We start from the raw sequence: 27,770 nt of genomic DNA, 5'->3' as shown, positions 1-27,770 counted from the left end.
CTTTCCCTATTTTGGCTTGCATTCCTTCCCCCTTGTTGTTAATATTAATTGTGCTGAGTATCTGATCACCACCTTTTTAGTGAAGGCTGAACAAAACAGGCATTAAACCCCTCAGCCTTCTTGATGTCGTTCATTATTAGCTCTCCTTCCTTGTTAAGTAGAGGACGTACACTTTCCTTAATTTTTCTCTTGCTCCTAATGTAGTGAAATAACCAGTACTTATTGCCTTTTGTATCCCTTGCTAGATGTATCTCATTTTGTGCCCTACATGCTTGTACTATTCTTTTGTACTCATCCTTAGCAATTTATACATTTTTCCACTTTTTGTAAATTTGTTTTTGATTTTCAGGTCATTGAAGAGCTCCTGAAGGAGCCATATTGGCCTCTTACTATTCTTCCTATCCTTTCCGTCACATCAGGGTAGTTTGCAGTTGTGCTTTTAATACTGTCTCTTTGAGAAATTGCTAGCTCTTCTGAACTTCTGTATCCCTTAGATCAGTGGTTCTCAACCAGGGGTCCGAGGCCCCCTGGAGGGCTGCATGCAGTTTCAGGGGTCATCCAAACATGGCCAGTGTTAAACTTGCTAAGGCCCAAGGCAGAAAGCCAAAGCCCCACCACACAGGACTGCAGCCCGGGGCCCCAAGCCCCACTACCTGGGGCTGAAGCCAAAGCTTGGGGAACTTAGCTTCACAGTGCCCCCTGTGGTTGGAGCCCTGGTCACTTGCCCTGCTTGCTAACCCTTAACACTGGCCCTGGGTTTTATATGCAGAAAAACAGTTGTGGCACAGCTGGACTGTGCAGTTTTTATAGCATGTTGGGGGGTTGGGGGGGGGGGAAGCTTAGAAAGAAAAAGTTTGAGAACCGCTGCCTTAGATGATGTTCTTAGGAGACCTTACCTACCAGTTCTCTGAGTTTTAGTCTGCTTTTTTGAAGTTCATTGTCCTTGTTCTGCTGCTTTCACTACTTCCTTTCCTTAGAATTACAAAATTTACCATTTCATGATCCAAATTGCCTTCAACCTTCAGATTCTCAACCAGTTCCTCCCCTATTGGTTAGAATCAAGTCCAAAATGGCTGTCTTCCTGGTTACTGCCTCCATTTTCTGAAACACAAAGCTGTCCCAATACATTCCAAAAACTTATTGGAAATTTTGTGTTTTGACATATTACTTTTCCAACAGATGTCTGGGTAGTTAGCCCCACATTACTACTTTGGTCTTGTGTTTTGGATATATCTGTTTGTTCCAGAAATGCCTCATTCACCTCTGTGACAGGGTTTCCTCTCCACTCGTGGCACCTCCTGCTGGTCGCTCTGGAGATTAGCTCTGTCTCATGCTGTGCCCTCCTCAGCAGTCTCTTCATCTGTCATCTTCTCTCTGAATGCAGCCTCTCTCACTCTTGGTGCTGCCGCTTCCGGTCTGTGGGTTGGCCCTCTGACCAGGTCACGAAGTCCCTCCTCTTCCAAGGAAATCACAGTTTTTCTGGACCAGCTGTCCGGCGGGCATCTCTTAAACCCTGAACACCTACCCTGTAGCTAGTAAGGGAACCCAGGACTACCCTCTACACTGGGTTCCAGCTCAGGAACTCTATAACATGCAGCCTGGGCCTGTACTGCCTTTGACCTTGCTGCTGTTTCCCTGGGCTTTTTCCTACCTAACTGGCTCCCTTCACCCTGGATTTGCCAGCTTCTCCACTCCCTCCTCTCAGGGAGTCGGTGCAGCCTGCCTTCCTCCAGCCTCAAATACTCTCGTCCCCCTTTCCAGGGAGTGACTGCCCTTTCCTAGCCACGGCCCTCCTCTCTAGCCAGCTACCTGCCTTTCTAAAGGTCCCGTCCTGTTCATGCCAAGATGAGCCCATTCCTCCTCCATTAGCTCCCTGCCTTGCTGCCTAATTAGTAGCTTGGACCCATCTGGCCCCACCCAGCTCTTGCCAGGCCAGTGTGGGGTGCACCCCAATCACAACCTCCTGTTTCTGATTTAGTGGTCTCTAGTAGACCCTACCATGACATCTCCCCTATTTTTTCCCTTTTATCTTGACCCATAGATTTTCAAGCGCTTTATTTCTCACATCCTTTTGGACCTCAGAACAAGTGGATATGTTTTTTTTTATGTATATTGCAACACCTCCTCCCTTTTTATGCTGTCTGCCTTTCCTGAACAAGTGATATCCCTCTATACCAATATTGAAGTCCTGAGACTTATCCCACCAGGGCAATTAAGTCAGAATTTAGCTTATATACTAATACTTCTAGTTCTTCCCATTTATTCCCCATACTCCTTGCATTTGTGTATAGACATGTAAGAGGTTGAGCAGATTCCCCTACCGATTTCTTTCATGTTGCTTCTATGACTTTATTGTAATTTTCCATGTCTCCCCCTCTCAGCCCCGCACATCTAGCCCTCTGTTGATCTGCCTGGACACCTGGCCCCTTGCTCCAGGGACCCAACACAGGAGTTGGCAGTACTCCTCCCAGGCACAGGCAACTGGGCAACAAAATAGCAGATTAAATTCAGTGTTGATAAGTGCAAAATAATATACATTCAAAAACTTTATCCCAACTATATACAAAATGACGGGGTCTAAATTGGCTGATACCATTCAAGAAACAGATCTTGGGGTCATCGTGGATAGTTGTCTGACATCTGCTCAATGTGCAGTGGCAGTCAAAAAAGCTAACAATTTTAGAAACCATTAGGAAAAGGATAGATAACAAGACAAGAAAATATCATAATCACACTATATAAATCAATGGCATGCCCACACCTTGAATACTGCATGCAGTTCTGGTGGCCCCATCTCAAAAAAGATATATTTAAGTTAGAGCTGTCAAGTGATTAAATAAATGAAGCATGCAATTAATTGCAGTGTTAAGAATAGAATACCATTTATTTAATTATTTTTGGATGTTTTCTACATTTTCAAATATATTGTTTTCAATTACAACACAGAATACAAAGTGTACCATGTTCACTTTATATTTATTTTTGATTACAATATTTGCACTGTAAAAAAACAAAAAATAGTATTTTTCAATTCACCTAATACAAGTATTGTAGTGCAATCTCTTTATCATGAAAGTTGAACTTACAAATGTAGAATTATGTACCAAAAAACTGCATACAAAAATAAAACAATGTAAAATTTTAGAGCCTGCAAGTCCACTCAGTCCTACTTCTTGTTCAGCCAATCACTCAGACAAACAAGTTTGTTCACATTTGCAGGAGATAATACTGCCCATTTCTTGTTCATAATGTCACCTGAAAGTGAGAACAGGCATTGTCCTGGCACTGTTGTAGCCAGCGTCGCAAGATATTTATGTGCCAAATGCTCTAAAGATTCACATGTCCCTTCATGCTTCAACCACCATTCCAGGGGACATGCGTCCATGCTGATGACGGGTTCTGCTCAATAACAATCCAAAGCAGTGCAGACTGATGCATGCTCATTTTCATTAGCTGAGTCAGATGCCACCAGCAGAAGGTTGATTTTCTTTTTTGGTGGTTCAGGTTCTGTAGTTTCCTCATTGGAGTGTTGCTCTTTTAAGACTTCAAAAAGCATGCTCCACACCCTGTTCCTCTCAGATTTTGGACGACACTTCAGTTTCTTAAACCTTGGGTCAAGTGTTGTAGCTATCTTTAGAAATCTCATATTGGTACTTTCTTTGCATTTTGTGAAATCTGCAGTGAAAGTGTTCTTAAAATGAACAACATGTGCTAGGTCATCATCCAAGAGTTCTATAACATGAAATATATGGCAGAATGCAGGTAAAACAGAGCAGGGGACATACAATTCTCCCCCAAGAAGTTCAGTCTCAAATTTAATTAACACATTCTTTTTTTAACGAGTATCAGCTTGGAAACATGTCCTGGAATGGTGGCTGAAGCATGAAGGGGCATATGAATGTTTAGCATATCTGGCACATAAATACCTTGCAATGCCGGATACAAAAGTACCATGCAAATGCCTGTTATCACTTTCTGATGACATTGCAAATAAGAAGAGGGCAGCATGTAAATGTAAACAAACTTGTTTGTCTTAGCAATTGGCTGAACAAGAAATAGAACTGAGTGGACTTGTAGGCTCTGAAGTTTTTGTTTGTGAGTGCAGTTACATCACAAAAAAAATCTACATTTGTAAGTTTCACTTTCATGATAAAGAGATTGCACTACAGTACTTCTATGAGGTGAATTGAAAAACACTATTTCTTTTGTTTATCATTTTTACAGTGCAAATATTTGTAATAAAAATAATATACACTTTTATTTCAATTACAACACAGAATACAATATATATGAAAATGTAGAAAAACATCCAAAATATTAAATAAATGTCAACTGGTATTCTATTGTTTAACAGTGCGATTAAAACTGTGATTAATCACAATTAATTTTTTTGAGTTAATCGCATAAGTTAACTGCAATTAATCAACAGCCTTAATTAAAATTAGAAAAAGTAGAGAAAGGCAACAAAAATTATTTGGGATATGGAACAGCTTCCATATGAGGAGAGATTAAAAAGAGTGAGACAGTTCAGCTGAGAAAAGAAATGACTAAGGGAGGATGTGATAGAGGCTTATAAAATCATGAATGGTGTGGAGAAGGTGAATAATGAAGTGTTTTATCCCTTTATATAACACAAGAACCAGGGATCATCCAATGAAATTAATAGGCAGCAGGTTTAGAAGAAATTAAGGGAAGTACTTCTTCACACTACACACAGTCAACGTGTGGAACTCATTGCCAGGGGATGCTGAGAAGGCCAAAAGTATAACTGGACTCAAAAAAGAATTAGATAAGTTCATGGTGGACAAGTCCATCAATGGTTGTTAGCCAAAATAGTCAGGGACACAGCCGCATGCTCTGAGTGTCCCTAAACATCTGACTGCCAGAAGCTGGACTGGACATCGGGATGGATCACTCAAGAATTGCCCTGTTCTGTTCTTTCCCCCTGAAATATCTGGTACCAGCCACTGTCAGAAGACAGGATACTGGGCAAAATGGACCATTGGTCTGACCCACTATGGCCATTCTTATGTTCCAATAACTCACCCGTTTTCCTGTCCTGTCACAGGCCTTTATAGCCCCAAGTGTAGCCTGTTTCCTTTTAATCGGTTCAATTCAGCCTACTTGCTCTGACACAGCGGAGCTGTGCCTCGTTTACTCACAGGGCCCAGCTACTCTTTGACACCACTGTAGTGTCTGTTAGTGAGGCCCTGATCCTGCAAACATTACACTGGGACTACTCACTTGAATAAAGTTACACATATGCTTAGGTATTTTCAGGGCTTCATTTCTCCCTTACTGAAAAGACTTTTAAAACATCAGTAGGGGTGCAGTGAAAAACCCTTAAATCTTTTTTAAAATAATATTATATAATGAGGACATATTATTTAAAGGATGTTCTGTCAGAAATTTGGATGTTTTGAAATTAGTTCCTTTGTGGAAATATTTGAAAACATTTATATGAGATTAACAGAAATCAAATGTATCCTAATTCTGAGCATTTAGGGTCAAATTCTCTCATTTATCAGAGTAACTGCATTGAAGTCAGTAGAGTTACTCTGATAACTGAAAGGAAAATTTGACCGTTATTATCTAGAATCCAAGTACAAGTACATATTTTTTGATTAACCTTCAAATACTTTGAATTGTTACATTCATGATCTATGTTCTATTTTTCAAAGGAAAGATACACCAGCAATTGTATTTGTTTTAAGCTGCTCTGTTTCTGAAATTACTATCTTGGCAATTCAGGATACTGAAGCAAGGTTGTAATTAGATCAGCATGTTAACAAATTGTTCTTTGGAGTATGATAAATTTTATTTAACTTGAAAATGCAACATAAAAAACCCAACCCACTAATTGGTTACTTTGTGTTCTCCTCTGTTTCAGATTGTGTCTGGACAAAATGTTTGTCCTAGCAACAGCACAGGAAGTCCATGCATTGAAGTTGATGTACTTGGGATGTCTCTGGATAGCTGCCATTTTCGCACAAAACCCATTCATCGCAATACTCTCAACCCCATGTGGAATGAACAGTTTCTCTACCGGGTTCACTTTGAGGATCTGGTCTTTCTTAGATTTGCAGTTGTTGAAAATAACAGCTCAGCTGTAACTGCTCAAAGAATCATTCCACTAAAGGCTCTAAAAAGAGGTAAAATACAATTTGCACTAACTTTGTACACAGTGCCTAGATCCTGAATTATGACTGAGAGTGCTCAGTATCACTTGGTGGGAAGTATTTAGTTCTGGGGCCATCTGTCTCAGATGTCAATTAGAGCATTTTCAGCACTTGATTTATGCTGTGCTGGCTACCCTTTGCCCCCAGAGGCCATTCCAGGAACTTGTGATTACTAGGGCAGAAAGATGTCCCACCCATGCCCCCTTTTCCATGGCTATGCACAGTGTACCAATGGCTGGGAAAGGTGTGGGGCAAAGTTTAGGGGTGCTACAGTAACTGTCACCTAGGATTTCCTCTAGACCAGGAAATCCTCAAGAGGGTGGTTAAGTTGGTCTCAGGGCTATCTTGTGCCGCTGTGGTAATACAGAGTAGTCTTATCCTTCTGGATGATCTAGTCCATTACGTTCATTGTCCAGGATAAAAATAAATATTTCTATGCTGTTTAATAGTTGTAATTTATTTTGTTGCTTTCATGAATGAATGTATTTTGTACACAAAAGAAGGAATGACTTCAGTGGAAGTTAAGGATATTCAGTCTCATGAGGTACTCAGCATCTCATAGGATCATTCCCATGTTGTTGCTCAAACAGGAATTTTAATTCAAATCATTACAGTGCTTTAATAGTTCAGGCATAGCAAAATCTTAGATGCTCAAGCTTTCAACTTTATAAATCATGTATTCCACTTTAACATAATATGCTTGACAAGTTTTCTCTGCCCCAATGACATATTGATTTAGGGTATAGACATCTCCAGCTACGAAACCTACACAATGAAGCCTTAGAAATCTCAAGTTTATTCATAAACAGTCGGAGGATGGAAGAAAATCCCTCTGGGAATGTTGTGCCTACCTCTTTGGTAATTTATTTTATGTGACTATCAAATATATTTGTTCATGTGTTCCAAATGACTAATAAACTGTTACAGTACATCGGAGATATATTTTTATTGGATAATATCTTTTATTGGACCACCTTCTGTTGGTGGAGACAAGCTTTCAAGCTACACAACTTGTCTCTGTCTCTTCCGTCAACAGAAGGTGGTCCATATAAAAGATATTATCTCACCCATCTTATTTCTCTCAGATCCTGGGACCAACCAGCTACCACACTGCATATTACAATACATAGACACTTAGTACCATTTTTTTAAACACTCAGGGCTTGTCTACACAAATATTTAGTTCTCGGCAAGCTGGAGTGTGAATCTACCCTGCACTAGTCTGCCATGGACTAACTGTCCCTGTGGATCCTGCGGACGTGCTTTAAAGGTTACTTAATGAGCTTTGATCTAGATCACATTAATAAACTGGTCATGCGTGTCAGCAGGGTAGATTCACTCTCCAGCCTGCCATGAACTACATTTTATGTAGACAAGCCTTGAGTGTTGCAATGTTTAATTTCTAGGCACCCTACCACCCAGTGAAATCCTCAGTCCCAAGTTAAGTGCCATATACAATCCATAGGGAGAGTTAGCTGCCTATAATGGGATTCACAGAAGCCGGCAAGCTGAGCGAGGAGCCACCTAAGCCAGTCATTAGGAAATGCTGTGGAGACAGTGTGGCTTGAGCCCAGCCCCTCATAGGTAGTTAGGTGCTGAACTCCAGGCTTGAGGGAAGTGCGTGTCTGCTCTCAGGATTCACAGCCATGAACCCTCTCCCAAACTGAGGGTTGACCTGGCTGAAACGCCTTTCTCACAAAAAACAAAAGGGGAGAGAGAGACTTTCCAGCCCATGATAGGCAATAGGTGAGTGGTCAGGGCACTCATCTGGGACATGGGAGGCCTCTTTTCAAAACCCTGCTCTGTCTGATTTGGAGCAGGGACTTGAACTTGTCTCCCATATACCAGGTAACCACTAAGCTATAGAGTCAATTTCTAACTCTCTCTATCCCAGTGAATATTTAATTGTTTAGACAAAATGGAGTAGCTTCAACAGGAGAGATGGAGAGTGACCCACCTGGTGGTTTGGGCACTCACTTGGGATGTCAGAGACCTGGGCTCAGGTCCCTGCTCTAAATCAAACAGCGTGGGGATTTGAAAACACATCTTCCACAGCCATGGTCAGTGCCCTAGCTATTGGGTATTCTGGAGGACACAGACACATGCCAGTCAGCCCCAAAAACTCCTGAACTGGTTATCCCAAACTGTCTTTGTATGAGGCCCAGTCTGGTCGGCATACTCCAAGACAACCTGCTGGATCAGAGCCCCCTGGGGAATGCCTAGTTTGATGAGCTACAGCTCTGAGCAGCAAAACAGCATCTGGACGAGAGCTGGGTGGAATTTTTTTATCAAATAGTAAATTGGCAAAAAAAATAATGGATTTTTGGGCCTCACAAATTCAGGTAGAATTCAGCGAAAAATGTTGGTCCGGAAATTTGATTTTCTTTTAAACAGTCAAAATGATTTGGTTTGATCCTTTTGGAACACAGTTTTATGTAGAAATTTAGCTATATTTATTAAAACACAGCAAACAAACATAGCAAACACCCCAAAACAAAATGAAAAAAACAAAATGAGCCATTCCCCCTCCCTCCCAATTAGTTTGAATTTGGGAGTTTTTTTGTTTTGGGGTATTTTTAAATCTGAAATTATTTGTTTTATTTTGGTGAGAAAACCAGAAAAATTCCGTTTTGATTTAAAATTAGGTATCAATTATTCATTGAGCTCTAGTCAGGAATTAGGCAGTTTTGTGCCTGTTCAGTAATGGGAACTTAAGAGTCCTAGGAAACTTCACCAGCAGAAACTCAGACACCTACAGAGTTAAGTGACAGTTGAACAAGGGGTTTGGAGATCTCCTGGCACCCAAATGTTAGACCTTGCCACCTAAAGTGGCAGTTAGCTGTGCCACGGTGATTCTGAAAAACACAGTAGGTGTCTATCTGCATCTTTAGGTGCCTAAATACACTTGAAATTCTGGCCTTTGGGGCATATCTATAGATTTCTCCTTATGTTATATCTTTAACTATCAATAATTTTAAGGCTATATACAGTTTAATGCCAAAAAGTTTAATCAGCTATATCAGTGATACTGAGAGACTTCAGTGGTTCAGGAGCCAAATTAGCGAGCAATATTACCCAAAAGAGCCACAGTAGTGTGAATTCATTGTTTCATTTACTATAATATTATTCATAGTTAAACAGTAGGACAGGGGAAATATTTTCTATATATATATAAATTATCAGAGCAAATAAGTTAATAACTTAATCGGTTAATAACACGGTAAAAACATCCTGCTTGGTTAATAACTTAGATTGGTTAACAATGAAATCACACCGTGTTTTAATATCACGTGCTAAAAAGAGCTGCACGAGACACATTAAAGAGCCACTTGTGGCTCCGGGGCCTCAGTCTGAGTATCACCGAGCTAGATTCTTGTGTCTGGGAGCAAAGTTGTCTGTCCAGTGTCTGTTTCCTTATAAATGTATCATTAGCAGTTCAGTTGAGACCAAAAGTTATGTAAGTCACAGACAATTGCTTCTGTGTCTGACACGAGATGGCTCTTTGCAGTGTTATAGCTGTGTTGGTCCCAGAATATTAGAGAGACAAGGTGGGTGAAAAAATGGGAAGGTGATAGAACTCTAATAGCAAAAGGGGCCGCACCAGGGGTATAATCTGTATAAAGCAGCTCGGAGTGCTAGACTTTTTATTTTATTTATTTGAAAATGCATGATTAATCCCATTGCTGATGCCTAATGTATATAATATGTCAAACAAAACAGCTCCTGGCTATCCCATGTGCAAGAGGCATCAGCAGAACAAAGGCTAATTAATGACCCACCAAGAGGAAGTATGTTTTATATACATACTCATGGATTTTAAGGCTAGAAGGGGCCATTGTAATCAACTTGTCTGACCTTATTCATAAACCATAAAACTTCACCCAGTAATTACTGCATTGAGCCTAATAACTTGTGGTTAACAGACATCCAGTAATGGAGAATCTAGCAGATCCTTGGGTAAGGTGTTCCAGTAGTTAATTACCCTCACTGTTAAACATTCGTGCCTAATTTCGTTTGAATTTTTCTAACTTCAACTTCCCGTCATGAGATCTTGTTATGCCTTTGTCTGCTAGACTGAAGAGCATGCAGGTACTTATAGAATGTCTGTGCATTTTCTGTGAGACCTATAAATAGTATGCCTATATATCTGAAAAAATATTAACTGTCTTTTGAACAGTTGTTTAGCATAGAAGAGAAGAGAACTTCAAAGTTGTACAAAGTCACAATACATGGAATTCCAGGCCTTGAACCCTTTACTGTTTTTACTATAAGTGAAGGGACTACAGCAGCACAGCTTCTTCATCAAGTAAGTATGTCCACTTGCCCTAAAAAGGTCACAAGAATCCATAGTAACCAGCTACGTGCTGGGCAGTATCTGACCTTCCTACTCTTATTTGGAATCATTACATTTAATAAAATGGATGCATTAACAAATATATTTTTTACCACTTTAAAGGGTAAGAGATTATTTTGTATATCTGTTTGCTAAGGAATTAATTGAACAGTTAAGATATCAGTGAAGTTTTCCAAATCTTGACCATTAGGTAATGATTTTTAATCTATGAAATGCAATTCAGTAACAAAAATATATTTAAAATTTAGTTTTCTTTTTGAAGTCCTACAGTTTGAATTAATCAATATGACAAAAAATAATTAGCTAAAATTACAAGAGTCTACATTTTATTACAAGAAGGAGTTGCATATGGTTAATTATTTAATGACAAATTATATCCTATGTTTCTTTTTGGTTTTGTATATATTCAGTGTCACAGCTCCTCTAGTGGTTTTAATGACCATTGTGAAGTTCATTATAAGAATTCCTCATTGCCATACTACCTTGGGCTGTGAGTTAAACAAAGGGAGAGTTGGACTTGGTCAGTACTTAGAAGGAAAACAGGGTTCTTTGGTGACTGGTGATTCTGTAGTTGGTGTTCTTCTTGAATCAGTGCTGAACCAAACCTGCAGGCTGGTGTAGAGTGTAGTTTGCTGTTGGAGATGCTGTCTTTGAAATGCAAAATTGAGGTTAGGATCACCTGTAGTTATTAAATAACATGACGTTTTACCTACTATTAGAGGTGGTCTTGCTATATTACTATTTGGTACCTACTTAAATGTACAGATTAATTTGGCTTTATAGAAGTCATATATGTAATTTGGGGTCTTTGAAAATTAATATTTTATTATTAAAAAAATTTAAAATAACCAGAATTTTAGGAATTGAATATAAGCTTTTTCAAATCACCTTGACTTGATCTTAGCATACAGTTTGTGAACTATTTAAAAGACAAATGCCCTTGTTCCTGTGGGGGGGTTGTTGCACAAAGCTGCCTAAAGCTGGTTTAGCTGGACACTGTAGAGGAATCCTGTGGTTGGGTATAGCCACTGTAGTGCATTCTCCAGCATAGATTGGAGCCAGCCCTGAAACCTCTAATTTACCAAGGAACTCTTTTTGGGGAGATGCAAAGCCCCAGAATTGGGAAGCACATAGGTAGCTTAAATGCATGCATCTTTTTACACACTAAAACTAAATCATGCTAAACTAAATTAACTATTACTGCTCAAGAAAGAGATTTTGGAGTCATTGTGGATAATTCTTTGAAAACACCCGCTCAGTGTGCAATGGCAGTCAAAAAAAGCTAACAGAATGTTGGGAAAGTGATAGATAATAAGAGAGAAAATATCATAATGCCACTATATAAATCCATGGTACGCCCACATCTTGAATACTATGTGCAGTTCTGGTGGTCCCATCTCAAAAAGATATATTAAAATTGGAAAAAGTGCACTGGGCACCAATAGTGGAATATATAGAGACCACACATCTCAAAGAACTACAGTTACCATACGCTAGGTACCTGTTTCTTACTAAGAAGGTGTAATGATCCTCTGTGTGAAAGAATGTCACAATATTAAAATGAAGCAAGGGTGACCCATGTCTCAGTGTTAGGACATGGCAGAATGACTCAAATCCCAGTCTAAGGGAAGAAAGTGCAGTGTCCTGAAACTGCCACAATACCTGTGCAATTATGTACCAACTGAATGCTGTTTTCAACATACAACCAATTTTTCTGCAATTCTCTGACGATCATTGTCATTAGGAATCAGCTAAAATGAGGAATAATCTGAAGTTTTGTGCAAAATTCAGACTGAGCCATGGTTTGAAAAGTTTTGATTACATGTAACATTTTTCCACAATATTTCCAGGATCCAGCCAGGAGCAGAAGGTTCTTGAGGTGTTTCTGATCTATTCAGAAACAATTTAATGAGAATGTCCAATCTACCCTTCAAATCCCTTCCTCGCAGGATTTTCTGTCAGGGGTACTGTAGGCTATTAAATGTGATTGGACCAGTTTGAGAAAATACTAATCGCTTCTGAGCAACAGCTGAACATGAAGTTAAAGCTGGATAATGACAAAGGTTTTTCTCTGGTGCTGAAGATCTGTTTGGACACCATATTGCCTATCACTATTTTAATGTTTGGGCAAACAAAGATGAGAGCTTTTTGAACAGTGGGTTAGACTGGTTGCCATTGTATGACACTTTTCTGTTTAATTCTTTGAATATTCTAGAAATACAAAGTAAATGTTAAAGGGCTTAGTTCAGGAGTAGAAAAACCTGAAACAGATTAACTCAACAGGAGTTGTTATTTCAGCAGTGGGAAAATACTGTACTGTCCTGGGATTATGAATAAATTGACCAGCCAAACTGGACAGGCATAAATTCAAATAGTATTGCCTTGTCTGGAATAGTTGAACTGTTTGGGTAATCTAAAGAGAACTGTATATTAGTTATGAGTAGCAGATCAGAAATACTTGTCTACACCACCAGAATTAACTAATTGATCATAGAAGCTTTTTGTGTACACATTCATTCATAGCTACTAAACATGTACTGTTTATGTCTAGCATTCTAATAGTTGTGTATGTGTTGTGGTTCTGTCTCAGATTTTGGCTACCACAAAAAGCACTGAATCACGTGCTCCTGATTATTTTCTGATGGAGGAAAAATGTTTTATATCTAAAGAAAAGACTGAGTGCAGGAAACCACCGTTCCAGAGGGTGATTGGCCCTGAGGAGGGGCTAGTACAGCTTTTGAACAGCTGGTTCCCAGAAGAAGGATATGTTGGAAGGATTATCTTTAAAACCCAAGAGGAAGTAAGTCTGTTCTGGAAAAACTGTCATTTACATACATAGCTAAAAATAATGATCACAAGAGGGACAATAAGAGCGTCACATTTGGTTTGCTAACTGGAAGTTAATCTTATTCACCACCCATAGCATTAACAGAGGACAGCTGAGCACTGTCAAGTTTTATGCACCTATCATTTAGTATACCTATGCAAAGACAGATATACTTTCACACAGCCCTGTTGATCTCTAAAATGCAATACATCATTGTTGTTGTTTAATATTTGTATAAATCAGAATCAGGCCGTTATTGTACGAGGCACTGTACCAAAAAAAATACACTCCCTGCCCCCAAGGAGTTTAGATTTTTAATAGTGATTAGATATGAAGGGACGGCAAATATAAGGAATGAAAGGAGTAAGGTAGATGAGGGTCGTACCTGTCGGAACACTAGATTGCTATTATTAGAGTATTCTGTGCAGACAGCAAGGCTTTTTCTTATTTAAATTGATAATTACCTTTAGATAAAGAACCTCACTAACTGAGAGGATGGGGAAGTTGTTGTCCGTGACAAAATGGGGGAGGAGGCGGGGTTCTAGAGGGAAGAGATGTCAGTTTTAGCTGTTGTCAGTCAGGACATCCATGAGATGCCCTCAAATACAGGGATTAGGGTGCAGGGAGAAGAGTCAGAAGTAGAAAGGCACCTAACGAAATGACCTGGTTTTCAGGAGTACTGACACCTGAAACTCCTATTGGTAAGTTCAGCACTCAGTGGCACTTATTTAAAACACATACACACACAAAATTTATGTAAGTGTTTTTTTTTTTTAGGTGGAAAAGCTCTTGGGATGTTTGAGAATGAAAAGTTCTGACAGTGCAAATTTTATTTGATAAATTTGCAGAGAAATATTTTTACCCCTTTACTGTTTGTACAGTTCTTCTCTTGCACCTTGGTTTCGTAAAATCTTTATGGCACGTCTTTTTTCCTAGCCTCCAATCCAATCTTATTTTGGTGCATTTACTTCATCCTCCACAAAGCAAAAGGTTACCCAGGTGTGCATTGCTTGGGGGAACAATTGTGTGCTTTTTCGGTTAAAAGCATTATTTTGAGTTTTGTGTGAGCAGCTAGGTACATGAATTAATGCATGAGCCCTTCACTTTGGAAAACATAGGTCAAAATCCATCTAAAATCATAACTGAAAACTAGTGTGAAGGTTTTGTTTTAGTCGTCATGGGACACTAGTCACCATCAAAACACCTTTACAATTTGGCACAAATCCAGAGGTGGCAGTCTGTTCTAGGCAGTGGAAGTGCATTAACTTTCCCATTAGGTGACGTAAGACCCATTTAAAAATCAAACCTTTGTCACTTTTCTTAACTAGTTTTCTAGTTTTGTTTTCTCTTTACATTTTTCTACAGAATTTGAATGGGAGAAACACTTTTCAAGAAGAGAAAGAAGACGCAAACGTTAGCTCTGAAGACGATAGTTTCTTTGTTCAAGTGCATGATGTTTCCCCAGAGCAGCCTCGCACTGTCATCAAAGCTCCCCGCTTTAGCACAGCACAGGATGTCATACAACAGGTAGAAAGCCTTTCTTTCCTGTTTCCACTCAGTAAGTTCCCTGTTCATTTGTTAGAGGTGGGTTCATACAAGAAATGTTAACTGAGTTTTGTTCTCAGTTAATGGGACAGATCCTCAGCAATTTTGATTTTGCCAATTTGGACTGAGCATCCACTCAGTAAACACGGAGGGGTATTACGTTTTTAATTTGCCCCCCCCTTTTTTTTTTAACAGACTCTTTGCAAAGCCAAGTATTCCTACAGCATTCTGAGTAATCCCAACCCAAATGACTATGTCCTCTTGGAGGAGGTGACAAAAGAGCTAGCAAACAAAAAGTCAACATCTAAGCCATCGCAGAGGATTCTGTCTGATCAAGAGTGTGTGTTTCAGGCTCAGAGCAAGTGGAAGGGAGCAGGGAAGTTTATCCTTAAACTTAAAGAACAGGTTCAGGTAAGTGACTGAAAACCCTTTTGTTGGTTTTAAAAATGGCGTGTGATCAAATATTTGGAATGGCAAGTGAAAACATATTCCTTGACAAGAACATATGTAAGAATGGCCATATTGGGTCAGACCAAAGGTCCGTCTAGCCTAGTATCCTGTCTTCCGACAGTGGCCAGTGCCAGGTGCCCCAGAGGGAATGAACAGAACAGGTAATTATCAAGTGATCCATCCCCTGTTGCTCATTCCCAGCTTCTGGCACACAGAGACTAGGGACACCATCCCTGCCCATCCTGGCTAATAGCCATTGATGGACCTATCCTCCATGAACTTATCTGGTTCATGAACTAGAGACAAGGTGGGTGAGAATGGATGCACTGCAAGAGTCAGAGGAACATTTTAGGCTGGATGTAGCATTAAGCTTCCTTGCAACGTAACAGTAAATTCCTGATGAGCCATGCTTTCATAGCCAAGCGGAACTACTCTTTTGTGCATATACTACTACTACTGCTTACTACTGGTGAGCTAATTCAGATCTGATCCTGCTATAGGCTGAGGGCTATATCCACATAAGCTTAGGCTCAGCGATGTAGTGTCTTGTCTTTAGGTGCCCTGCCCCCCATCTAGTGGAATCCTCCGCCCGCAGTGAGATGCCCTAACTCCCTATACAATGCACAGGGAGAGAGATATGCACCAAAAGAATGGAATTCACAAAGCCAGAAAACAGAGCAGGAAGCCAACAAACTAGCCAGTAGGAAATGCCAAGAGAGGCATGGCCTAATCCCTGCCCCTCAAAGGGCCTTAAGTACCTAACTCTGGGCTGGAAGGGAGGCCCCCAGTTCTCAATTCACAGGCCATGAACCTTGTCCTGGAGTGAGAGACCTAAACCAGGTCAACCCTTTCTCACACAAATTGGAGACCACACCCTTATACCCAACAGTTAGAGACAGTTCAAACCCCCACTCTGCCTGTGAACTCGGGGGTCTCCCTCTGAGGTGAGTGCCCTAACTACTGAACTGCAGGGTATTCTGGGTGAGAGTTTCAGTTTTTCCTGTTGAAGCTGTTCCACGTTGCTCCAATGAATATTTTATACATGGACTGGAACCTGGGTCTCCTAGGAGACCGCCCAAATCATTGGGCTATAAAGTCAATTTTCACCCTTGAGCCCAATGAATATTTAAATATTTTATACAAAGTGTAACAGCTTCATCAAGAGACCAACCCCAGAATACCCCAGGGGTTAGGGCACTCATCTTGGAGGTAGATCTAGGTTAAAGTGCCTCTTCCACATCCTGGTGAGTGGGGATTTCAACTGGGGTCTCCCACATCCTGGTGACTGAACTGTTGTCTACTAAGATACCACTGGACTATTGGCTACTAAGAGAGAAGGAAGTGCCCTGATCTGGTAGACATGCTATCCGGTGGCCTTGGAGCACACCTACTGTAATGGGTGAGACAGAATGGGGGCGAGGGATGCTTAGTCTTAGAATCCTGCCAGGCTTTGGTGGCTATGCACACGTCCATGGATGAGGTGGCAGTTGAGCAGGGGTTTGGAGGATCTAAATTGTTGAGATACCCCTGAGTGCTCCCAGTATTCATGTCAATGTTTTATTGACCATGCTGGGAAGTGAGAATGCACAAAACTTACAAGAGATGACACAAGATCAGTCGCTGAAAGACAGCGGCACAGAGCAAAATGCTATTTTCCCACTAATTTACTTCACCTAATGGACCTAATGTTGTGGATTCCCGGTGCAATCCATACCAGTGAGGGTTGTCACTACTCCTACTGCAACTCTGGGCATCTTACAATACTTTGCTGCTGTAGCTCCCAGCCTGGGACACTCAAAACCAGCCTACATGCATGCAAGTCACACCCTGAAGTCTGTGTGTGCTAGACAGCCCTACCTAGTACAGCAGCTCTGATCCCAGCAGCCTGTCTACAGCCCCATGCTGGTTTCCACTTGCCTTGGTTACAAGCAGCAAGATGACCCCCCCACGCAGCCACTCCAGAATTTCCCCAAAACCATGTGCTCTGCAATGTCCAGTCCATTCCTGGATAGTTCAGAAAAGTAATATGGTTCCTTTGTTCAAGACACCCAAGCATACCACATTATTAACTTGCGTAAATACACTCCTCTAAACACCGTACTAAGTTCGTTTACAGTAAAAAAAAATAAAATGTAAGTGATGCCAAGTAAAAGGAATAAAGGTATAGTTGCAAGCAAATAAAAGTGAAAACACCCATCTAAAACTTGATCTAGCAAGGTACAGGCTTTGTTCAAGATGGTTCCTCTCACCAATCTTTCTTCTTCTCAGCCATGGCTGACTGTTCCTCAATCAGGACTTTCCAGAAACGCACAAGGGGCTGGCTTTCTTTATCTTCCTGGATTGAAAGATCTTGGCCTAAGCAGGTTTCTTACCTGTATTCAGTTTACGGAGACTTCAACCACACTTTAGCTGAAAAACCCATCTTTCTCAGCTTGCTAGAGCTCTGTTCCCTTGTGTCTCTCTAGTGGTGGATGCCAAAAATGGCTTCTTTCTTTGCTTATATCTTCCAAAGCTCAGTTACTTTGTTTCAAGAAGCAGGATGACCTCATGCTGTTCTTCCCTTCTAGTGGGCTTCCCACCCTGCTGCATGTAAATGAACCTTCCATTCTTTTGATTCCACATACAATCAGAATTCACATAGAAGACAGGTAAATAACTGCCTTCTCTCCTGTCTGGGAGGGAATCTGTTTCTCCCCATTTGGCCACAGACTTTAAAATGTAGTATCATTATGAAAGTATCTGTATTTCCTCAGATAGTGTTAATAATATTATTGTGTAGCATTAGTTTTCTGCACACCTACAGTACTATTGTATACAATCAGTTGATTAATTTGCTTATCACTTAAGGTTCAGTCCCTGCCCCCCTCACCTTTATAGACCAATAAACCATTGCAATGTATTCTTCTGTGAGGAAGGCAATATGATGTCTGGTGGTGAAGGACACTCCATTCTGTTTCTCCCCTCATTTGTTAGCTTAATAGCTTTGTTTACCTAATATGTAAAAATGGACCTTCATTTTCTTTGTCTGAAGATTTGGCTGGACAGAGAATCAAATACACCTAAAGCAGACCTATTTAACTAACTCCACCTGACATGCTTGGTTTAAGCACACTTTAGTCATAATTCTAGCATGCATTCATAACTCTTAATACCCACCATGTACATACATCACAAGGATATTAATGATGAGTTATTAGTTTTCAAATGATACCTCAAAGGCATATTTTGTGCAAAGATTATTACAGTAGTGTGTAGGGTGTGAATACAGGGGTGCTTAGTATCACAACACCTGCCACTGTAAAACATAAACCCTTCATTTTTGGTTTTTCAACTGAAAAAGTCCCAGGTTTTATAAAAGCTATTTAATCAGTTTTTAAGCTATTTTCACCCAAAGTTTGGACTGCTCAAGTATGTGAAAATACTGATTATATGAAGAAAATCCAGTACATTACATCAGGTAAATGTGTTTGTTAATAATAATTTAGTTTAAGTGTAAATGTAATGCAGTGGAGTGGAAGTTACACACACACAGACGCACATGTACATGGGTGCTCAACTCCTAAAACAAAGTACTGCAGACCCTGAACCAGGGGAGATGGTGGCTTGGTAACCCAGGTTAGTACTGACCACTCCCCAAGATGGGTTGGGGGGCCCAGGTTACTGAATTGCTCTCTCTCCTTCCAGAGTGGGAAGCTGGGTCAGAAGTAATCTTACTTTTCTCTATACACTGCTTTTTTCCCCTGTCCTCCTATCACCCTGTATTACCCAGAAAACAGTAGTCAATTTTTTGTACCAATTTTCACCTTTTTTTTCCATTTTTGTAATAAACACCCAGAAAATTGTAAACAAAATAAACCAAAAACAAAGGGTCTTGTTAAAACCCACTGGCCCTACTTTACACCATACAAATTCTGCTACAATACCTAGAAATCTTAACCTTTCAGGACCATCTGTCTTAGTTCTCCTATTCTAATTCCTGTAACTCTGCATCCCCATTTCCCTGCTGTATCACCATGGGCTAAGTACAATTTCAGATAATAGCTGTACAGATCCCTGTGAACTGCTGTGATTTTGTTGCCTTTATTCCCAGCCAGCAGAAAAGCAGCTGTGGCTGGAGCTCTCTACACTTGTGAAGTAGCAGGAAGAAACTGCATATTAAGTGCAGGGTTGAACCACGTAATGCTTCTACCAATTGGCGGCATGTCTATGGCAGGGGCGCATATGGTTCCTTTTCCCCAAAAGAGATGTTGCTTCTTCAGCATTGCATTGATAGGAAATACATTGTGATCACAGTCAAATCCTGAATACAATTGTTCTACTTATCTATACTGTATCAGTCAGGAGTATCTAGGCAGCAGACTTGCTAAGGCTTAAGGCCATGTTTAGCAGCATTCTATTTCTGCAATTTTAAAATAATTTTTGATGTGAGACAGTCAGGACACTGCTTTTGTGAACCTGACATAGGGAAGATGTCAAAAAATGCTGCTATTTGCTCTCACATGAAATCCAAACCATATTTCAAACCTCAAAGTTCAAAGTATCAGTGAGCTGACACATTCTTGTAGTTTAACTGTTTCCGATGTCTGTGGTTTTTTTTGTTTTACAGGCAGCACGAGATGATAAAAGAAAAGGCATTTCTTTTGCCAGTGAACTTAAGAAATTAACCAAGTCAAGTAAACAGTATCGGGGCTTTGCATCATCACCTTTGCAGAGCTCACCAGACAATACTAAAGATGAAAAATCTGCAGGCAGTTTGACCTTTAGTGACAATATGGAATAACATCCGTAATTGCCAGCAGTATGTTCGCTGCAGGTATGACATGTGCTCCTTGTTTCTAAATCAGACATGCTCTCTTTGATTTTTCAAGGTACAGTTTTTTCAAAAGTGTGCTTTGTAAACCATAGAGAAATACAATAAGCAGCCAGAAAACTCTCTATGCTTTTAGGTTATTACTCTGTACTGGCACAAACCTATACACATTACTATGCATTGGCAGTCCTGTCTAGTCCCCCTATGAAAGCCTAAAGATAAATGGTGTGAAAATTGCTAGGAACATAGGAGTTTTACTTCACCTGCCTAGTCCTAGGGTCCATCAGGTAACCTGACAAGGGCCAGTCCTTTTAAAAGACTCTTAGAATGCAACATGGTTTCATCATACACTGTGACAGTGAGTTCCACAAGTAATGCAGTGTGCTAACCGGTACTTCCACACCCACTCTTAATTAAGAGGTGCCATCATTTCGTGTTATGGGACAGCTGAACTTTACTAAACATTAATTTATATGCATTTAATAATGGATCTGTGATCTCTTACTCCTCTCTCCATATGTAAACTGTTTGTGGCAGAGTTTCTAAGAATTTTATTGTCCCTTTCTGAATCTTTTATATTCCTTCTAGCTTGTTTGCGCTAAAGTGACAAAACCAAATGCAGAATTCAAGGCAACAGTGTGCCATTTATGTATACGACAGAAAAAATCTTTTGGAGTTAGTAATGTGTCTGGTCAAGATTTTCTTCTTAATTAGCTGTGACCTCTCAATACCAAACAATTCTTAATAATCCCTTATCACATGGAGCAGTGATAAATTTCCGTATTTCCTTTCCACTCATTCTCAATTTATCAAGATACTATCTACTGTGTCACTTCATCAGAATTCAAGTAATAAGGCTGCCAATAATATTTTGTTTACAAAATTCCTTAAAAATGTATTTCATAGTATGCAGGCACCCTTTTATACACTTGTATTTGAATTTAAATGCTATCATCATCTCTTCCCCTTTCCAGGCGATTTTAAAGGCCCTAAAATGGCGAAGGCAAAAAGCCGATCTGAGGCTGTCACAAACAGAGGGAGATAGATTGTCATATTCCCTCTTTTTCCACATAGCCTTGCATTTACTTGATAACTGGAACCAACATCCGGATTCCTGATTTAAGAGATCTTTCTGCATTCTCCATGAAGGATACTGCTGAGGCCTAAACTATTCAGCACTAGCTTGGCCTGATCCAGACTGTACTTCTTGGTGACAGATACAGATCTGGTAATGCTGAGTGGGATGTTACAGTTTCTAATGTTTGGAAAGACGCTTGCCAGCATTTGAAAGAGACTCCTCTCTTCCCAAATATCTTCACATCAGGAGAGGAAGATTAAGCAGACTTCTTAAATTATACTTTGTAAACAAAAGATATTTTAACTAATTGCTTTAAGGGAAGAGAATTAGAACTAGAGTGTTCTGTGTATTGTATGAAAATAATGCACCTTTAATGGTTCCTGTTAAACACTGTTAGGTGATTGTAAAAAGATTTACGTGGACTGTAACTTTCCTAGTATCACATATTTAATTTTGGTGATAACTATGGTAAGCATTTTGAGTAATCTACTTTCACAAAATAATCATGTACAAACAGCTAAATACACCTCATTGATAGTGATATTTTGACAAGGAACAACATTTTCTTCATTCAAATTCTAGTTTTCCAGGCTTGTGTTTCAAGTAAGAATGATAATTTATTTTCACGTTCCAAGGTATGTGTCACTGTAATATATTTATCATACCTTTCTTTTTTGGTTTAGGGGAAAAATAATTTTCTGTTGAAAAGAAACATTCAGAAAAAAAAACTATTTGAAACATGCAATTGCTTAAAGTTTCAATTTTGAAATCATAGTAAAATAATTTCAACATTAGTCGTGTAAATAACTCAGGCTACTCCATTTATTTTCCAATATAAACCTTGACTTTTTGTTTATGTAGAAGCACTGCTGTAAAGTTTTGTATATGTTTGAAATCATGATTTTTTTAAAGAAGTTAGTTTATAGCTGTATCATTTGCTTCAGTGTAAATCAAAAGCAGTTCATACTGACTTATACAAAGTAAGGGCACAACTGAAACTGCTGATGTCCATACATAAGAACCTTGTCTAGTAACTAAACTGTTCAGCATAAGCTTTGGCTACACTTCAGACCCTATGTCTGATGCAGGGATTGCTGCAGATGAGTAAATCAATTAAACTAAATTAATAGGACAGTAAGAGAAGCAACTCTCCATTAAACAAACAAACAATCTGAAGTTGAATGAAATGTAGGGAGATGATTCAAGCAGTCTGCTCAGCACAGAGAATTAATACCCTGTATATTAGCTAGAGGGTCTACATCCCCAGAAATGCCCTCTAGCACAAAAAGATGCTGGTTCTAAGGTTGAGTACAGAGATATAGATTTTCACAAAATTAGCAACTATAGTGCCTTGTCTAGATTGTGACTCCAAGAAATAAATTTAAAACTAAAAAGTCATAAGTTGATTTCTAAATGTGCAGAAACTATGCTGTGTTCAAATAAAAGCAGGAGAAAGTTAGAAAGCAACTCTCACCTTTTTCTGTGCAGGAAGTGCCCTCTTCAGGCTGATTCCAACATTAGGAAAAAACATTTAACTGAACATTCAAAACTCCTTTACTGAGGCATCCCCAGGAGCTTACACACTTATTTTGAAATTCACCTGTCTTTATCCCATTTTAAAAATAGCAACTAAGCCTGTTCTGAATTCTGGGAAATTTGCAATATTTTCAAGCAGTGCTATGTCATTTGTCTAAACATGGTTTTCAGAGTTACATGGGAGAAGATTACACACAATATTTTGAAAAGTGAGTAGCCATGTAGCAGCCACTGACTTTACAGGACACTAAGCTGCTTAGGCACTTATGAAAATCCCACTAGTCACCTATCTGCATCTTTTTTGAAAATGGACCTTAGACCTCTCAATTACTTCAGGGTAAAATGTTCAGGACTGTTTATGGTGAACAAAAATAGCTGCTCTTCTATCTAGTCCTTCCATGTCTAAAGTAACCAGTCCCACTGTGAGAGATACAGGAAATTCAGCTTCCAAGGCACATTATTAAGTGAAATTACATGGTGTTTTATATGCACATTACCCCTTCAAGCAATATTTGCATTGATAGTATATATCTTTCACTGTCCTTTGGCTAGAGCTTAGATAAAGGTCTGATCCCTTTTTCATTTATATATATATCCATCCCCTGCACTGGTTGTTAAATCCATTTAGACACATGAAAATATTTTTTTAATAAAAAATTTACCCTTCATTTGATAAATGGATTCCCCTTATTTCTAGTAGCACTGAAAGTAAGAAGGTTGGGTCCAGAGAGATTTGGGAGAAGCTTTTGTAAATCTACAGATCCAGCAGAGAGAACGCTTGTGTAGGAATGCCACAAACATTTTAATGTCTCATTGCTACTAGACTTGAAAGAAAATTTAGATAAGGGCATCCTCAGCATCCTAGAGTACAGCAGGCAAAGTCTGGTAGCCATTTAAAAAGCAACAGATTCGCACTATTTGTGACTAGCATACACTCACTGTGTAAGTGCATGATGTGGTTTATCCATAAGGACATTTTCTCTTTGCTAGTTATTTTAGCCTTGCCCAACTGTCATGAATACTTACCAGCCACAGGACAAAATCTACTTAAAAGCATAGCGGTAATGAGAAAACCAAGCATTTTGCTTGTTCAGTTTAAAAAAAATCATTTTATGGAGGTGGGCATGGTAGAATTTTCCAAAACTGATTATATTGAATTGGGGGAGGAGGGGTTCATTAAAGTACCTCAATTTATTTAAGTTTTAAAAAATAGGGATCTTGATGATTAATCAGCACCGCATTAGTTAATTGCATTCATGTCGTTTTGGTCATAGACGAAAGTAGGGGAAGCACATAAGCTTTCCATTTTCGTTAGCTCTATATTATTTCATTTGGGGGGATTTTTAGGCTATTACTCTTGTGTTAAACAGCTTTAACTTATTTAAAATACCATAAACAGATTTAACATCAAGCTGTTTGGTTAATAGGAAAATTTGTCCCGCTTACCCATAAGTTTCCTTTCTTCAAGAATACAAGTCCACAGATACATATTAATGGGTTTGATAGATGGACAGCAGTGGTTCTGCCTCCCTTGCAGTTCAGGCTGAATGCCATCATATGGATCTGTGGACCTGGGTTTGATAAAGAAACATTTTTATTACAAACTATTCATAGGAAATAATTTACCACAGTATATAATATAAACCTTCCAGACCCCTACAAATGATAGCAGGACTCACCATGGGCAGTCAACTTCCTGTTACCTCTTTTGTAAAGAAAACACTTTATTCTACACTAAACTATTTTTTTTAACCCTTCCTCCCTATGTCTGTCTGTATTTGTTTCAATGTATAATGAATGCTGGTATCGGTGCTTGTACGGGATTGACGTTGGACGCCGTAGGTCTTGGCTGTGTTACAACACTACACAGTTTTCAGGAACTGGATTGTTGTATTGGCTGGTGTTCTGTCAAGTTTTAAGAAGATTTAAAAAAAAAAAAAAACCCTTAAGATATAAAAGTACTATGTCACATTTTAAAAACATACATCACATTTGGTTTTAGTTTTATTACTAATATTAGTTGGTGGAATGTCTCAATAACGATTAGCCTCTAGAGACCACTATCAAGTTATCAAGAATAAGAGTTTAACAGAGAAGTATCTCAACATTAAGATCACATTCTCTTTAAACTCGGCTTTATAAAAGAGAACTTGTCAGTGGCTTTATATTTCAAAACTGAGTCTTCAGCTTCTGAATGTTAGTGATTTTGCTCTAGCTCTCAGAATGCAATTTAGCTTCAGCAGATGATTATTAATCACTTTGTTGTTGCTAGCCCATTAGATGTAATGATGGTGGAGTGTTTTCTATTTGTGATAAACATTTCATAATTGCTGCAGTGCTACACAGTTGAAGTAACAAACACAAACAAAAAATACAATAGCAGTAAATATTTCTCTCACACATATATAGGCTATTAAACTGAATTTATTAGTTGTGCAATTGTCTTCATTCTGCTGCTTTAAAGTGTGTCAAAATGTTTTGTCAGTGTTCTATCAGTATGTGCCAGTTTTTATAAATTTTACATAATTTAAAAACTATGTATTTTAAAACTGACTTTCCACCTGGACTACTTTTTCTCTGACTTGAAAAGTAAACTTATATTTGTATATGTTGGAAAAATAAATGGTTTAAGAAGTAGTAGTTCTTTCCTGAACTGCCAAAACTGTTGGCAATGGGGACACTTTCTAAAGTTTTCAAAGCTTAAATCACATCACTTTCCCGAACCCCCTCACCGAGTTATTTAAGAACAGAAGTATTCAAATGCTATGGAGATGGGGGATCGTATAAATTACTAAGAGACACAGAAGACTACGTGGGATACTATTTGTACAAAGCCACAAGCATTCTATAGGTCCTTTTTACAGTTCAGGTAGTGAACACGTAGGTTTTTAAATATACTAATTTATAGGGACTCACCAGTACCTACTTCAAAAGTGAGATATTTGTTCATTTATGTCTTACTTCTTAGGACTATTTAACCTATTTTGATTGAAAATTGATAGCATGGTGGTATTAAATTAGATATTTAATATAGATTTCACAGTAATTATGGTAGCACCTAAAGGTCTGACCTGTTCTACAATAAAGGAAACATTTTCTAAGTGTTGCAGGTTACCAGCCACATGAGAAAAGCCCCTGAGGGCAGGGACCATCTTTTTGTTCCGAGATTGTGCAGTGCCTAGCACAATGGGGTCCTAGTCCATTCCTAGGACTCCCGGGTGCTACGATAATACAAACCACCACCACCTCGCATAACTGAAGCCTCTGTTGCATAGCATACCACACACCAAATCAGTTCTGCACAAAGTCATATGTAAAGTGGGTGTTAGAACTCTCACTTTTAAATTATTTCATGCAATTTATCTGCAAAGCCAACATGAAAATGGCATTAAAAACACAACTTATGCTAAGCTAACCAAAGGCCGGGGATGAGTACTCATACAACAACAAAAAAAAAAGTTTAAATCTTTACCCTGAATCTCTAACAGTGCTGGTTCACTGAAGATATTGCAGAATGTCTCATTCAGTGACATCCAAAATATCGTGAGTAGCACTGGAATTCAGCATATCATGATGCCCAATTCTGAAATACCTTCAATGGACCAGTAAGTACCAAGAGGATTTCACTGAAAGAAAGTCATTTAAAAGAGAGAGATTAATGGATAGGGCAAGTTAGACAAGAGAAATAGTTCAAGTTATTGCTCTTGGGATGCAGAGTCCCCAGATGTCTTAAAATAAGCATCAGAGAACACAATCCTGTGTGAATACTTCCTAAAATATACATTCAGTTAGTTGTAAAACATAAACCCAATGAATCTCTTGCAAAATATATATTTATGTAAACAAAAAATATTGCAATAATATACATCTCAAGCAATATTAAAGTCACCTGCCTTCAGACTTTTATACTTCCAGAAGTTACTTTTGTTACAGTTCAGTATGGTTCCTGTGAGAATGCAACCTTCTTAGTTAACCAACAGGTAACTGCAAAACACTGCTATTACTTTGTGTGCATCAGCGATGCATCATATATTTTTATCTTTCCACAGCAGGACTTCATCTGAATTCCTGTAAAGATGATGGGCAACAATTTCTTTCTGCTATTCCCAGCCCCCAATTAAGAAGTCAATTATACTGGGTTGTAATACTTATGATAGGGATGATTCCTTTAAGTGTTTAGCAAAATCCACGGGTCTGTGAACAGCAGCCTCATTGAGATGTGTCTGAATCAATTCCTTTAAATCTTCATTTAGAAATGAATCCCCTTGTAAAAATTTATCCTGGAAAGAATCAAAATGTTAGTTGTATAAATGACGTAAAATATCTATCTAAATAAGGTCAACATAGGGGTTTCTCAAAGTAGTAGTGATAATTTTACTACTTTAATTTTTCCTTCCCTAGACCACCTTCTGAAGGCGAGGACACCAAATGGTCACTGATCCCTATTCATGTAGCAGGGAGAGCCTGTCAGTCTGAGCAGGGGAGGTCAGAGAAAGGACTTGCTTTCTAGACATGCAAGTTTTTCCTTTCTTCTTTGTAACTAAGCTAAGGGGAGCTTGCCACATCAGCCTTTGGCTATCATCATACAAACTATTTTGATTTCCTCTCCATTTTTAATAACTCTTACTTTTAAGAATACTACAGTTTGAAACACCAACTCACTGACTACCTCTCAAAAAACTGTCCTCTAGCCTCTAAGGAGAGGCACAGAAGGCAAAAGAAGCCTGAATCTCCACTCATGGTTTCTGTCAAAGAGCCTGGACAGAAGTGCTCTGTCCCACTAAGGTATGTTGCAAAGGCCTATGGCAGACAGACTCCAGAGGAGAAGCAAGTGGGCCATGGTATGGCAAAACTGAGATATGGTCAGAGTTTGTTAGAGAAGCAATAAGTTTCTTAAGCAATAAATAAGACCCCAAATTAAATTTAAGAGACCTAAGTTAGGTCACTTTAACATAAAACAACATAGAGTTACTGATTTTTTTTGTTAACTA

General features: G+C 39.0%; 3 protein-coding genes across 3 annotated transcripts in view; 1 reads left to right on the top strand and 2 right to left on the bottom strand.

Annotated features, from left to right (window-relative positions):
* PLCE1 (phospholipase C epsilon 1) overlaps positions 1 to 25,401 on the top strand; it is a 326,950-nt gene extending 301,549 nt beyond the window's left edge. The window contains exons 27-34 of the mRNA XM_074959062.1: positions 5,891 to 6,152; positions 6,919 to 7,037; positions 10,357 to 10,485; positions 13,124 to 13,333; positions 14,726 to 14,887; positions 15,101 to 15,316; positions 19,962 to 20,168; positions 21,140 to 25,401. Coding sequence (XP_074815163.1) covers positions 5,891 to 6,152; positions 6,919 to 7,037; positions 10,357 to 10,485; positions 13,124 to 13,333; positions 14,726 to 14,887; positions 15,101 to 15,316; positions 19,962 to 20,135 — 1,272 coding nt within the window. The 3' untranslated portion in view covers positions 20,136 to 20,168; positions 21,140 to 25,401. The remainder of the gene's footprint in view (positions 1 to 5,890; positions 6,153 to 6,918; positions 7,038 to 10,356; positions 10,486 to 13,123; positions 13,334 to 14,725; positions 14,888 to 15,100; positions 15,317 to 19,961; positions 20,169 to 21,139) is intronic.
* Positions 1 to 27,770, bottom strand: part of TNKS2 (tankyrase 2) — a 299,288-nt gene that overhangs the window by 15,148 nt on the left and 256,370 nt on the right. The gene's annotated exons all lie outside the window — the stretch shown is intronic.
* NOC3L (NOC3 like DNA replication regulator) overlaps positions 23,970 to 27,770 on the bottom strand; it is a 34,834-nt gene continuing 31,033 nt past the window's right edge. The window contains exon 21 of the mRNA XM_074959068.1: positions 23,970 to 27,059. Coding sequence (XP_074815169.1) covers positions 26,928 to 27,059 — 132 coding nt within the window. The 3' untranslated portion in view covers positions 23,970 to 26,927. The remainder of the gene's footprint in view (positions 27,060 to 27,770) is intronic.

Source organism: Natator depressus, chromosome 7 (genome assembly GCF_965152275.1).
Source record: "Natator depressus isolate rNatDep1 chromosome 7, rNatDep2.hap1, whole genome shotgun sequence".
Taxonomy (NCBI): domain Eukaryota; kingdom Metazoa; phylum Chordata; order Testudines; family Cheloniidae; genus Natator; species Natator depressus.
The sequence above is the reverse complement of the archived record's forward strand: the minus strand, read 5'-3'. Positions and strand labels throughout refer to the sequence as shown.